Source organism: Rosa rugosa, chromosome 1, assembly GCF_958449725.1.
Source record: "Rosa rugosa chromosome 1, drRosRugo1.1, whole genome shotgun sequence".
Classification (NCBI taxonomy): Eukaryota; Viridiplantae; Streptophyta; class Magnoliopsida; order Rosales; family Rosaceae; genus Rosa; species Rosa rugosa.
Genome location: NC_084820.1, coordinates 72,905,339 through 72,919,618, shown reverse-complemented (window position 1 = coordinate 72,919,618; position 14,280 = coordinate 72,905,339). Strand labels below are relative to the sequence as shown.

The following is a 14,280-nucleotide window of genomic DNA, read 5'->3' as shown; positions in this document are numbered from 1 at the left end:
AAGAAAAGCTAGAAATAAAAATAAAACATAAGGTGTACCAAAAGTTGGCGCACTAAGATAATTGGGCTGATCGAAGCCCAAATGTGGAAACGTCCATTTGAATTCAAAATGAGAAGTGAATCGAGAGGGCGATATGCGGATTGATGGGAAATGGAAGAAGAGCATAGGAGTGGAGGGGAGAGGGGGACACAAATAAATGTGTCAAAGCTCAGCCATTCGTTGAATGATAGGCTATCCATAATCTGATCCTCTCTGCGTTTTATTTCAGTCACTCCCACTCTTTGCTCTGCTGTACTAGCTGCTTATTAAAACTAATATATAGCGACCTTGAGAATTTTCTGACTGTCTTGCTACCACTGCTTCCATTCCTTAAGCTTGCTCCGAGCATGGCTTCGGCTATTCTTTCTGTGGCCAAACCATCTCCTCAGGTTCATGTAGCTCTGATCTTTTATATATATCGTAACACCTCTTTATCATACTCATTTTGCTGAGAGATTATATGCTAGTCCTTTCACTCTTCATATATAATTTCATACATCAATACACACACACACACATGTATATATGACACGCACACACAATTACAAGAGATCGATGCAAAATTAGTTAAACCATGCAGTACCTACGTCCGTGCAATGCAGTTATGCACATCTTGATGATTATAGCTAGCTAGCTAGACTGTTCAATAAATCTATTACTAGATGATGCAGAAATTGACGAGAAAAGTGTGATTCCCAGGCAAATGGAAAAGGCTTTGCAGAATTCTCAGGTCTCCGCAACTCATCTGCAGCTTCGCTTTCTTTCGGGAGGAGAACCTCAGACGACTTCTTTTCAGTTATTGCCTCCCAAACCTCTGCTGTGAGTAATGTTTAATTAGTTCCAACTTTGCTCACATTCCAATAGGTAGTACTCGCGATAGATGGATAACGTTTCCATGGTCATCATTAATACTTGAGAAAACACTTGATTAATGATGGTTAGTTATTTGATCTTAAAAATAACCAGCGAGACTAATCAAACAGCTACCTATTTGGACTTACAATGAAGTTTAAAAGGCATACGTACTGCATATTTCAGTGCTTGTTTAATAATGATGTATATAGCTCGAGATGCCGTTAATTGTAACTTGAAAATATTGTGAATGAAATGAATCAAAATTAGGCGGGAACTAACGGGGGATACAAAAGAGGGATAACGGAGGCGAAGCTGAAGGTGGCTATAAATGGGTTTGGAAGAATTGGAAGGAACTTCTTGAGGTGCTGGCATGGGCGCAAGGACTCACCTCTTGATGTGATTGCCATCAACGACACCGGAGGCGTGAAGCAGGCGTCTCACCTCCTCAAGTACGACTCTACCCTCGGGATCTTCGACGCTGACGTCAAGCCAGTTGGCGATGATGGCATCTCTGTTGACGGCAAGGTCATCAAGGTTGTGTCAAGCCGCAATCCCATCAACCTACCTTGGAAGTAAGTTACCACTGCATGCAGAGACTTCACAATGCTAGATATGCGTGCTATATATCATATAATTAAGAATAATAAAATGATATTGATTAATTCAGTGAATGCTACCACGCGCAGGGACTTGGGGATCGACCTGGTGATTGAAGGCACTGGAGTGTTTGTTGATAGGGAGGGTGCCGGGAAACACATAGAGGCAGGGGCCAAGAAGGTGCTCATCACTGCCCCCGGAAAGGGCGACATCCCTACCTATGTGGTCGGGGTCAATGCTGAACTCTACAGTCATAATGATACCATCATTAGCAATGCTTCTTGCACCACCAACTGCCTTGCCCCCTTCGTCAAGGTTCTTGACCAGAAGTTTGGCATCATCAAGGGCACCATGACTACCACACACTCCTACACTGGTGACCAGAGGCTACTTGATGCCAGCCACCGTGACCTCAGGCGTGCACGAGCTGCTGCTCTCAACATAGTTCCCACTTCAACTGGTGCAGCAAAGGCCGTTGCTCTAGTCCTTCCATCTCTCAAAGGAAAGCTAAATGGCATTGCCCTGCGTGTGCCCACCCCCAATGTCTCCGTCGTCGACCTTGTTGTGCAGGTCACTAAGAAGACCTTTGCAGAGGAGGTTAATGCTGCTTTCAGAGAGAGTGCTGATAAGGAGCTGGCAGGTATCCTTTCTGTTTGCGATGAGCCCCTTGTTTCTGTCGATTTCAGGTGCACAGATGTATCGTCAACAGTTGACTCCTCATTGACTATGGTGATGGGAGATGACATGGTCAAGGTCATTGCTTGGTACGATAACGAATGGGGTTACTCACAAAGGGTTGTTGACTTGGCTGATATTGTCGCCAACAACTGGAAGTGATCATCTCCCCATTTATGATCGTTCTGTCGAACTAGCTAGCGCCTCGCAATTAAGTTGTCATTCTGTTCTTTCTGTCTCTGTCGATGTGATCGATCCATGCATGTTTCTAGTTTACCCCTAACTCTACGTTTCTTGCTGCCTTGCGCGCCTTCATAATTAATTCCTCTCTTCTTTTTGTTTCTTTTTAAATTCATAATGAGAAATAATGTTGCAACAATTTTGTCTTGCCTGTCATTGATTATGCAAGAACAGAGTCTTGAATCTTGATATGTAAGTACATGAAGGTGCTAATTAAGCATTAGTTGAATTTTGTATCTGTTGATATTTTGTCTTCCCCCGCTGAAAGCAAGGTTTGCAGTTTTCTCAACCATAGGAAAGTGGCTTAAAATAGGGTAAATAGCTAAATATTGAAAAACTGTGACAGTTTCCTATCCTTATATTAACTTCTTCTTCTTCTTTTTTTCATTCAAGTTATAATTGCATTCATATCAAAGTCTTTACAAGTGATATGAATAATACAAACATGATCCACTAACGGCACACTCATAACAAATGTCAAACCAATGGGACTGAACAAAACTTCCTAAGTCCAAAGGGATGCTAATGGAGCTATTAAATCTCTGATACACCATAAGGCTCAAACAATGGTCACATAGACCAAGGAGACTCCTAATCCAACAAAGTGCCAACACCATTGGTAAGAAGACATCGACATACCAACCGAGTAGCACCTGTGAACCCATGAAAGTTTAACATAGACTTGAGTCAACTCCACCTCCTGAATAGTGAATAGTCGTGATAGATGTGGGTGAAAAACGCCATCACTCGATCAACGATGTCTTGTAATGAGTCAACAACACAAGCACCATAGATTGGACTTTATTCAAAACTGAACAACAAACTAAAAAACAAAAGAAGATGTAACAGCCCTCATACGCTTACACAATAAGCCTGAATCTGAAAATAGGTCCAAGTCTGTAGCCCAACTCAAACCAAGTTCAATCGAAAGTCCAGGGAATAACCCAGCATCCGTTGCAATTAGAACCATCGTAAACACCGTCCCTTAGCACCTCCGCCACTCTGCAACTAGTTGCATACCGAGACCACCGAAATCTGTCTTCATAATCACCCCGTTGAGGTCACTGTAGAGACATGAATTTTAGCATCTCATACAGTATCGTCAAGACGAGAGTACTGCACGATGGTAGATAGACTTCGTCTAGTCCTCTATATAAAGCATTCTTATGTGTTGCCTATGGTCTTCATAACCTACACGTCGGGCTCCCAAAAGGTTTAAATACATGGCTCGCACTTTCCTATATGAGACTAGCGACGAGATCCCAATAATACCCTTAGGGGCATGGGCCCTAACCTCCAGCCAGCCCAACATAAGTCCAGTCTGCGCCACGCATTAGCCCAATGACCATGACCCGATATTTACCAGGAGTCCATCAGAATGGACAAAAAAGCCCTCTCATAGGTTCGAGCGTGTGATGACGCATCTACATGGGTTCGCTCTACCTTGGGGATGTCGTACGACATACTCTCACGGCTAAACAATTGGAGAATCCAGCTAGCTCTCCAAGGGTGCTAAGCCATTAGGGTTTCATAAATCCTAAAGTCCTCTATATAAAGCATTCTTATGTGTTGCCTGTGGGTAATTTGATGGGAGCTGAATTAGGCTATTCTAGGCAAACCCTAGAGTTCACTCCACCACTGCGGTAAACTGATTATTTCCGACTCTCCTCTTTATGATTATACTTCTTGAGTTCTTGATCATTACTGACTTGACCGTTGGATGACCATTAGTAGGTACCACATGAGTCCTCTGACTCCTCTCACAAGCCGATGGTTTCTCTCTTTATTGTTTGTGCAGGTTACCTTTCCCGGATCTTTGGTGGAGAAATTGTGTTGCAACAGTCACCACTACCAACGCCGCAACGTCACCAGTCCAAACTCCAACACAATAACAACCCGCCGACACCGTCTGATCTGACTTCGGGTCACCAAGAATCTCCTATCCAAACTACAAAGTACCGGACAAACCCAATCCGAACAGGCAACAAGCCGACACCAGATCAGGGAACACAACCCCCAAACAACCACTTTTCCAACACCAATCTCGGACATGACCCTCCTTCGCTGGGCGGTAGATGGGTCTACAACTCCAATCCCCTTTTACCCTCCTTCCTAAACCATCACCAACCTGCGAAAGCAAACTGACACCGGAATGGAAGCAAAACGGCGTGCACTCTACTAAACTAACCTTCTCTCCCGGACCGAGATGCAGCAGTGGATTCGCCAGCTGCGTTTTCACTCTCGCTCTCTGATTTTCTTTCTTTTTTCAAAGGCGTGCGAGGTGTTCAGCGGTCAATGTGTTAATTTATCCTTATATTAACTGAAGGTTTATGATCTCACGAATGCACAAAACTGCAGACACCTAAAATAGAAAATCATATCCACGGTTGAATAATCAACACAAGTGGTCAGATACGCGGAACATTTCTTAAATTTCTTTTCTCACCTCAATGAGGTTCTGGAGGTTTAAACATGGATACTATCCGATCTCGCACCATGTGATAAACCACCACCGAACCTACAGAGTACAGACAATCCAGCAAGCAAAGTAAAGCCAGGAGGTATACAGAAGCCAACAATTATCAAAGTCAAACTTGATATTAACTATCACCCAGACTCATTTTACACCATATTAATACGAATACAGAGGGCTGCTCAAGGAATACAGTTCCATTACTCCCAAAAAGTTTGGAGTTTTGCTCAACTTGACTGGGTTAAGAAAAACAGCCAATGAGAATTGTGACCATGTAAGTTCACAATGATAATAAAAAAAAAAAAAATCACTTTTAATATTAGCTCGTCTTTATTCTTGCAAAAATGAGAAAAATTAAAAAAATACATCTAAACCAACGCTACGAACCATTTACAACAGTAGGGACCAACATGTAATAGTGTATATATTTTACGTTTTTTTTTTTTACCAAGTATATTGTGAAATCCATATATCGTATCAGTATTCATCATCTAGGGAACAAATGCACAGCACTAAAACCTTGGAACATTCCTGAGTGAGTGGAATACCAACTTCAGGAGTCAGATTCCACTAGAAATCTAGAACAACCAGTGTTTCCTCCTCGGTTTTTGTTCAATTGGAGCATCTGCAAAGAAGACAAGCAACTAAGATATTGGCAAACAGCTTTTTCCTACTGAAACCTACTAAATGAGATTTCTGATGTACGATAAAATAGGGGGAATAAACCTTGGATTTCATATAATGAATTGTAATGAACCTCAGACCAGAAACTCAGCCACAACTCTGCATAATAGAAAGAAAAAGAAGACGGTAAGATTTTGAAATTAAAAAAGAATGTCTTATATCTCAAACAAACATTTCTGTAGATTTATTCCTCTGAACTTACATGTGCTCAAATTGCTTAATCACCCATGGTAAATGTGTTAAAGGAATTTGAAAATTAACTCCAGTTATTTGAGAGACAAATATCCCAATTCCCACAAGTCCATGGCTCTTTCTTGTGTTGTTTATATCTTTTCCTCCGTAATAAACTTAATATTGAATCCTAATGCTAAAAATCAGGTATACCATATTTCATCAGGAGACCAAGTATTCTGAAGACTAGATTCTAATGTTTTGGTACAAAACATTTTGCAAGCACTCTATTCCTGGAAAACCATAATAAGATTCTGATGTTTCCTCCCTCTTATGTTCCTTGACTTCTTAAGAAAAGATGCATATATATATATATATATATATACAGAGCTTCTCCGGTGCGGACGTCCGCACTTTTTGCTTAGATGCGGATTTCCGGTTTTGACCCACTTTCCGATCACATTTTCACATCTTAGCCGTTCAGTTTTTAGGTCATAATGTATAGATCACCTCTACAAAATTTCAGCCAATTTGGTGATCGTTAAGGCATCCAAAAATGCAATTTACCATTATAAATACAAACGGTTCCGGTTCGACAGATTCGGTCCGTTCGTGTAAATTGCAATTTTGGATGCCTTAACGATCATCAAATTGGCTGAAATTTTGCAGAGATGATCTATACATTAGGATCTAAAAACTGAACGGCTAAGATGTAAAAATGTGATCGGAAAGTGGGTCAAAACTGGAAATCCGCACCTTTTTCTTCGGTGCGGATATCCGCACCTGAGCAAACTTCTATATATATATATATATATAGATACAGTCCGGCTACGGTGCGGACGGTACGGATTTCCTTTTTTCCCCCACTTTCCGATCACATTTTCAGATCTTAACCGTTCAGTTTTTAGGTCCTAATGTATAGACCACCTCTGCAAAATTTCAGCTAATTTGGTGATCGTTAAGACATCTAAAACTGCAAATTACAACAATGTACACGAACGGTTCCGGTTCGACAGATTCGGTTTGTTCGTGTAAATTGCAGTTTTGGATGCCTTAACGATCACCAAATTGGCTGAAATTTTGCAGAGATGATCTATACATTAGGACCTAAAAATTGAACGGTTAAGATCAAAATATGTAATCGGAAAGTGGGTGAAAACCGGAAATCCGTACCGAAATTTCGGTACGGACGTCCGCACCTGAGAAAAATCCTTAACAACAATAAACCTCTTTGATCATGAAACTGGGAAGAAGCACAAGTTATTTTCAGGGATTTTGGCTGAAACAATTAAGCCAAGTGCCCACAATCCCATAAATTAATTTCAAGGCTCCCAAAGTAGTTCTTAAAATGCAAATTCAATGTTTTAACTATCTGGGATAAAAATAATAAACATTAATAAGAAACAAAAAGAAATATCAATAACCCACTCTTTCACTGCACCTATTGGGCGTGTCACTGTTTCTATTTGAAAAATAATAGAGTTGAGCAGACAGAAGCAAACATACTTTGAACTTACCACGTTTTGGTGGCTGGAATTGAGGCATAATTTCGATAAAGCAAGTATCTCTGAATGATGTCAAAAGACAAATCTTCGCTTCAAACTGCATTTGAATGTCGAAGATTATGACAAGAAGTTTATAAGTATATTGTTAATGTTAGAGCCTCTAAAACAAACCAATAGGACATAGGTGTAGAGGCCCAGAATATCACATATATTCATGCAAGGCATAGAATTCCTGACATGGGATATGATATTCTCAACATGCCTCTTCACATGTGAGGCACAAAGCCAAACATGTAGATGCATTATGATGTTACATGGAGCATAGGTGACCATTGGGGCTAACATATGGATCAAGCATTCTCATACCATGTTAAAGTCAGCAAAAACCAATTGCCTACTAGTGGAGAAGCCCAATACATGACCATTTTCATACAAGGAATAGAATTTGTGTGCTGGATTACCAAATATATATAGTTCACTGTTCTTTATACTTTATGACTAATAGATTTAATATATAAACATAAGACAGATACCAAATATCATGTTATATATGGTATAGATGTCAAGTATCTCCCACTAACCTGCAACTATATTTTGAATATTATCCAACAAGGTCATAATGTATAACCCAAAATACAATATCTTAAAGTTTTTAACCACAACTAATTAATAGAGCTAGGATAGATACCACCGCATAGATGCTCTGAAGAAAAAAAAATACACATTAAGCCCATTCTCAATGTCACTGTCCCCTTGCTCTAAAATCCCCTTGATTGAAAATAGAAATAAATTTCACGATTTTAAGCATCATTCTATAATCTGGAGTTTAACTACTATTAGCCTACTGCGCACTGCTGCTTCCATGTTTTGTAGCATCCCACTGCATCTAGCAACCCAGCACCCATGACAAATCCATCATTATAATCTGCATCCATCCATGCCACGCAGGACCTCAGCTCTTTGTTCCCTCATTGAATTTTTGACATGATGTCACGTTTTAGTTCTGGTGATGTAGTTCTGTAAAACAAAAAGGAGTATAAAACAATAGCTAGCAGCTTCTATCTGGCTTCTATGCTCTAGTTCAAATTGAATCTTCTCACCTTGAATCCAGTATCTAAAGAGTCAAATCTTGTTTTTGATCTTATCTAGAAAGTCCCTATGGGTGATAAAATCCAGAGCTTACTCTTCGTTATCCCTATGACTAGTACAAAATTCAAGGGCTCTATTCATCTTTAATGGCCGCCCAAGAGCTTACTCTTCATCATGTCTATGAAAACTGCAAAATTTAAGGGCTCTAATCACCTTAAATCCCATATCGCGAATCTTGTTTTTGATCTTATAACAATATTGGGTATGATTTACAAAGTCCTTATAGGTGACAAAATGAACAACAAGAGATTACTCTTTGTCATCTCTATGACAAGTACAAAATTTGAAGGGCTGTAGTTTAGGTAGGCTGATATTCCTCAAGGAACTTCCAAAGGATGCTTTCAGCTCTATTTACAGCCAGCTGGGGAGCAGTTGATATCTACTCTCTCCAACTTGGGAGTGTTGGGGTAATACACAATGTTTACAGCTAGTTGGAGTGCTTTGATTCATTTGTAGCATAATTGAAGGCTGATTTCTAGAGCATACTACTAGGAGAGTTCATGTATAGGCCCTCTATACAACCAGCTGCTTAGTAATGGAACACTGATCTTCCTCTTGTTTTCTTAAACTTTATTTCAACAGTATACATATTGGCCCATCCTTGAGAACATCAAGCTTTTGGGCACAATGGCTGTCTAACTTCGAATCCAAGTTTCCATTTCAAAAATTCTTGGAGGTTAGAGTCCCTCATTCTTCAGTTAAGTCCTCGTAATCCATAATGGGGCTGTACATGGGCTGGTGTTAGCCCAAAATAAATTGTCTGCACATGTTTTAACAGTCTATACACTAGGGATACAAAGACGAAACAACCAACATAGTAAAAGGCCTCAAACATGAGAAACAAACCGAACCGGGAAAAAAAATGAGAATTAAAAAGCAATGAATCTAATCAATGTAATCGTCATCTAATTAATGCTATTTTTCCACTTGCACACACACACACACATAAAAATCAAACAAAAACTGAAAAAAAGCTGTGATGGATGAATCAATCACAATTCAAAATAATAATAATAATAATAACAGTATATCAACTACATAATAGCAAATAATAATCTATGTGATGCATATAATTGGGACAAATATGTATATACCAGACCTTATCAGCTGCTGCTTGTAAGGTAACGTGATCACCCCATTCACCGGATCTGCGTTATGTGGTAAATTTAAAGTGAACATAGATCTACTTTACTACAAAGATAGATGAAACTAAACCACAAATAAAATTTATGATATGCGCAAAATCTTATAAATCAAGTAACAGAACTCATGACCCAAAACAACTTAACATACTTTGCCATTTTCTTGTAATAGTGTTTGTACTTCATAGGGACATAGCCTTCATATTGAGAACGATAGTCTTTGAGCTGAACACAGGAAAAAGTAGCGTAACATAAGTGAAATCTGATTAGCATTTATTTCTTCTCCAGCAAAGAGTGAGTCAAACAATGTTAAAGTTATCACTGCAATGTCACTTAGACTAGACTCTACCCCTGCCAAGTATGTTCTGTACACAGACAGGAGAACGGAGTGGTGAATTGACAGTAACTTTGGCATTATTCTAGGGATTTACAGAAGCAGTGACTGCAGAGATAGAACAGTGGTGGATGAGGCTTTAATATATATATATATATATATATATATATATATAGAAAGCCGTTCGAGAGCGGACGTCCGCAACCCAGAAAAAGTGCGGACGTCGCTCCTCCGGCCTCGATCGAGCGACGACGGCGCGGCGCGGCTCGCCGGAGGGACGCTGGGGGTCGTGCGGAGGGGTCTGCGGTCCGGTGGAGTCGCCGGCGATGGTTATGCGGTGCTGCACAGAACCTGCAACTGCAGGTGAGGTGGCTGCCCAGAAACCGGCAAGCCCGACCTCCTCCGACCTCGAACGCCGCCCAGAAGAGGTCTGGGACGCCTCCTGCCTCCCTCCGGCCAGCCCCGCGCCGCCGCTGCCGCCTGGAAGCCGCTGCTGCATCGACGTCCGCACTTTAGCGAAAGTGCAGACGTCCGCTCCTGATCGGGCCTCTATATATATATATATATACACACAATATGGGGATGCGTACAATGTAGCCCTGAGAATATTTTTCATTATTCTTCCTCTTCCTCAATTTCTTGTAATTATTCTGACAAATTGATCTCTCTTCTCATCAACCCAATTTTTAGATTCACTTTGACCTTTTAAAGATACACTACCTGTTTAACAATCTCTTTCCGCACATGCTTGTGATAATCTGGAGACTTGTAAATCTGGTCTGAAAGTGCGCGAAACTGAAAGAAAGAATTTAAATAAAAAAATGAGAGAGAGAGAGAGAGAAAAGAGAAAAGAAATCAAAATAATACAAAAGATATCATTGCTGAATCAACTACTACTTTATAATTGCAGCTACCTGACAATTGCCATCACCAGAAACCTTTACTTCATATAAACGATAGACATGCAACCTGTGTACAGAAATCATAAGTAAATTCTAAGAGCCACGTCTGCTAGTGCGTATTTTCCTGAAAGTTTTCCTCTTCTTCAACCAAAATTAGAAGGAAGATGATAAGAATACCTTTTAGGAAAATTTTCAACCATGAGATAGCTAGTGCATAGTATAATTTTAAAGCACAAGATACCTCTGGAGAAGCCGTTGATGATCCAAACTAGCATCACTTATGTTGGGGATGTAGGAATTTATCCGTGGGATATGCTGAAATTTGATAAAGATAGTACTTATCAGACTCTAAGAAGAGCACCTTCTGCTCATTAGAAGAGACCAAAATGAACAGAAAAACAAAACGGACAAAGACAAAGTTGCTCCAGCTCAACGAACGGGGGGAACAAAATCAAAGGATGTAATCATATCATTCCATTCTGATACAGACGTGCAGTATCATGAAAACTTTACTAGCTAGAACTCCACCAAATAGTATTAGCCCATAGGTAGAGAAAGAAAATACCAATTTCAATTAAAAATTCGGAAGGAAATAAACCACAAACATTTTTGTTTTGTGATAAGACATGCTGATAATTGAATGGTTATCCCATAAGTTAGATGCATTAGAAAAATAAAATTTGGAATTCTATAGTGACAAAAGTTGTATTCATGATATTAGTCCATGAATACCATATAGGGATGAGGAGGACAGAGGAGAGTTTCAATACCGGAATAGGTGCCAGGTTGGAAAGGCGTCTAGCAACTGCACCATCCAACTTAGCATACTCTTCCGATAGTACAACGGCAATCATGCAGTCATCATCAACATCCTGCTGGCTGCTCAGGGAAGTAGAGCTAGAACAGTCACCCGTACTATGAGTCCCGTTCATCATAATGTAGTCTTGGCACCCAAAACAAGTCTAGAACTGAAACGCTGAAAAGGGTTACAACAATTCTCAAGGATTCACCAAATTAGTCTTGTTTGTGTGTCAGATTGTTATTGGACACAATTGCAACATGATATGATAGGCTTGTTGGAATTCCGGTCTTCTTTTCATGGAAAATATAGGAGAACAAATAGATATTCATAAGCCTGGGAAACGGGAATGATAATTTATCCACAGTAGGTGTAAAACGCTATCATAGAATAGTTAGGATTAATCGTCAGAATATCTAAATGAATTACACTCTGCTCCTCCCGCAATTCATAAAAGAAATCTTGATTCATGGTTTCCTGTGTGTATTGGCGATGCTCATAATTACATACAAGTAAGGAGGCTGCACAACTGAAACTGAAATTTGAAAACAAACAAGTACATACCAATTCAAGTGGACCGATCGCCGATTTCTGATTCCAAAACCCGAACAAGGTTGAATCTTGAAATCGGAGACGACCGTAGTCCGACGGCCGCGTAGAGGTGTTTGACTCCCAACCAAAGTTATTACTGAATTTGATCCATCATTCCTATCCAACTTGCATTCTTTTTCGTGAGGGTGGTTGGTTAGCTGATTCATGCTAGCTCAGGCGCCACATTATTTACAGCTGTCGGCTAAATTTTCCAATTTTAACTAATTACCACCTATCAAAAAATCAGATAATACACGTGTATATTATTAATTTTTTTTTTTTTTTAAGGAAAGGATTCATAGACTTTAATATATGACCTATACCAAGTTAGGAATAGTATAAAAGACAACAACTCTACATAATTAAAGTAAGGAGGTTCTCTTTTCAAAAAAAAAAAGTAAGGAGGTTCTCATTAGAACGGGCCTCTCTATATATAAGGATCCATTTTTTGGGATCCTTTGTGAGGTCGACTTTTCGATCACATGTCTACATCTCGACCATTCACTTCTTAGGACTCAATGATTAAATCACTTTTGAAAATTTTCAGCCAAATTGATGATCGTTAAAATACCAAATTAGATCAAATCAATTGACGAACCAAATTTGTCCAACCTAGGACCGTTCATGTTCATAATTATAATCACAATTTTGAATGGTTTAACGATGATCAATTTGGCTCAAAATTTACAGAAGTGATCTACTCATATAGACCTAAATACTGAAAGGTCGAGATGCCCATATGTAATCGAAAAATTGGTCTAATAATTGATCTCTTAAAATGGCCAAAAAAGGGAATCGCTCTGAAATTTCAGAGCGAGGTTAGAATTTAGGGTCACTTTTCGGTCTCATATCCACATCTCGACCGTTCAATTTTTAGGTACTAATGTATAGATCATTTTTGCAAAATTTCAGTAAAATTGATGATCGTTAAGGCATTGATAACTGCCTTAAAGCTAGCACGGTTCAGGTTGGATAGATTCAGTTCGTCTATTGGTTTAAGCGAGTTAGATACCTTAAAGATCATCAATTTGGCTGAAATTTTGCAGAGATGATCTATACATTAATACCTAAGAACTTAACGGTCGAGATGTAGATATGTGACCGAAAAGTGATCCTAAACTCTAACCTCGTACTTTAATTTCAGAGCGAGGCCTCGCTCTGGATAGGATCTGTATATATATAGGGCCCTTCATTTTTTAATTATTTTTTTGTCATTTTAAGGGATATTTTATGTGACCCACTTTTTGATATTATTTCGACATCTTGACTGTTCAACTTTTAAGTCTCTATGAGTATACTTTTAAAAAATTTCAATTAAATTAATAATCATTACATATTCATAATCGTAATTTACAATTATAAATATAAACGATCCAAGTTGGACAGATTCAGTTAGGTATCTTAATGATCATAAACTGAAAATTTACAAAAGTGATATACTTATAGAGATCTAAAACTTGACTGAAAAATTAAACTAATAAATGATCCCTTAAAATGACAAAAATAAAAAATAAAAATTCCCTTGCCAAAGGGCACTGCGTGCATGGCATAGCCGAGTTATCGGCTTACTTGAATGACAAAGGGTATCTAAGTTGTGTACATGACAAACAGTACAACTACAGCCAATAGCCAATGATATACTATATGCCAGTATATAATTCATTTGCCACTTAGTACATCCATTAATGTAAAAAAAAAATGGGCTAAATACAAATTACTACCCTGTGGTTTAGGTCCAAAATCAATTCAGTCCCTGAACTTCCAATTTCATCAAAAACACCCCTGCACTTTCAATTTTGATCTAATAGGTTCAATTTGTTAGTTTTCCGACAATTGAGTTATTTAACTTGTTAATGTGGCTCATATAAGGCCTATGTTTTATGATGTGGTGTCGAGGTAGTCTGCATAGTCAATTTAGGAGTGAGTCCTACTATTAAAAATAAATAGTTTTTCAACAAATAATCCAATTATAACTTGAACCCTATAACAGAATATTAACGAATTTGACCTATTAGATCAAAATTGAAAGTGCAAGGGTGTTTTTAATGAAATTAGAAGTCCAGGGACTGAATTGATTTTAGACCTAAACCACAGAGTACTAACTAGTATTTAGCCCAAAAAAAA

At 38.9% G+C, this 14,280-nt stretch overlaps 2 protein-coding genes across 4 annotated transcripts; one reads left to right on the top strand and one right to left on the bottom strand.

The window, feature by feature from the left end:
* The first annotated feature begins 235 nt into the window (after positions 1 to 235).
* Positions 236 to 2,650, top strand: LOC133726841 (glyceraldehyde-3-phosphate dehydrogenase A, chloroplastic). Its single transcript, XM_062154485.1, has 4 exons — positions 236 to 428; positions 739 to 858; positions 1,162 to 1,466; positions 1,581 to 2,650. The coding sequence occupies exons 1-4, from the start codon at positions 387 to 389 to the stop codon at positions 2,326 to 2,328; spliced, it is 1,215 nt and encodes a 404-aa protein (XP_062010469.1). The 5' UTR covers positions 236 to 386; the 3' UTR covers positions 2,329 to 2,650.
* A 2,521-nt stretch (positions 2,651 to 5,171) lies between these two features.
* LOC133726843 (OVARIAN TUMOR DOMAIN-containing deubiquitinating enzyme 12) lies at positions 5,172 to 12,329 on the bottom strand. Of its 3 annotated transcripts, none has more exons than XM_062154489.1 (10): positions 12,130 to 12,329; positions 11,537 to 11,734; positions 11,008 to 11,081; positions 10,779 to 10,833; positions 10,585 to 10,659; positions 9,682 to 9,755; positions 9,488 to 9,536; positions 7,241 to 7,336; positions 5,606 to 5,662; positions 5,172 to 5,504 (listed from the first exon to the last, which is right to left on the bottom strand). In XM_062154489.1, the coding sequence occupies exons 2-9, from the start codon at positions 11,699 to 11,701 to the stop codon at positions 5,651 to 5,653; spliced, it is 600 nt and encodes a 199-aa protein (XP_062010473.1). In that variant the 5' UTR covers positions 11,702 to 11,734; positions 12,130 to 12,329; the 3' UTR covers positions 5,172 to 5,504; positions 5,606 to 5,650. The 3 variants fall into 3 exon arrangements, with proteins under 3 accessions (XP_062010473.1, XP_062010472.1, XP_062010471.1); XM_062154488.1 differs by having other exon boundaries at positions 7,252 to 7,336; positions 11,537 to 11,742; positions 12,130 to 12,328; XM_062154487.1 differs by having other exon boundaries at positions 7,252 to 7,336; positions 12,130 to 12,328.
* Between the last annotated feature and the right edge of the window lie 1,951 nt (positions 12,330 to 14,280).

Bases quoted from the DNA above. Each gene is read 5' to 3' on its own strand.
- LOC133726841 (XM_062154485.1), top strand. From the start codon at position 387: ATGGCTTCGGCTATTCTTTCTGTGGCCAAACCATCTCCTCAG. The intron at 429-738 runs GTTCATGTAGCT...TGTGATTCCCAG, and splicing joins TGGCCAAACCATCTCCTCAG to GCAAATGGAAAAGGCTTTGC. The intron at 1,467-1,580 runs GTAAGTTACCAC...TACCACGCGCAG, and splicing joins CCCATCAACCTACCTTGGAA to GGACTTGGGGATCGACCTGG.
- LOC133726843 (XM_062154488.1), bottom strand. From the start codon at position 11,701: ATGATGAACGGGACTCATAGTACGGGTGACTGTTCTAGCTCTACTTCC. The intron at 11,082-11,536 runs GTATTGAAACTC...ATCAAATTTCAG, and splicing joins CCAACCTGGCACCTATTCCG to CATATCCCACGGATAAATTC. The intron at 9,756-10,584 runs GTAGTGTATCTT...TCCTGTGTTCAG, and splicing joins GGAAAGAGATTGTTAAACAG to CTCAAAGACTATCGTTCTCA.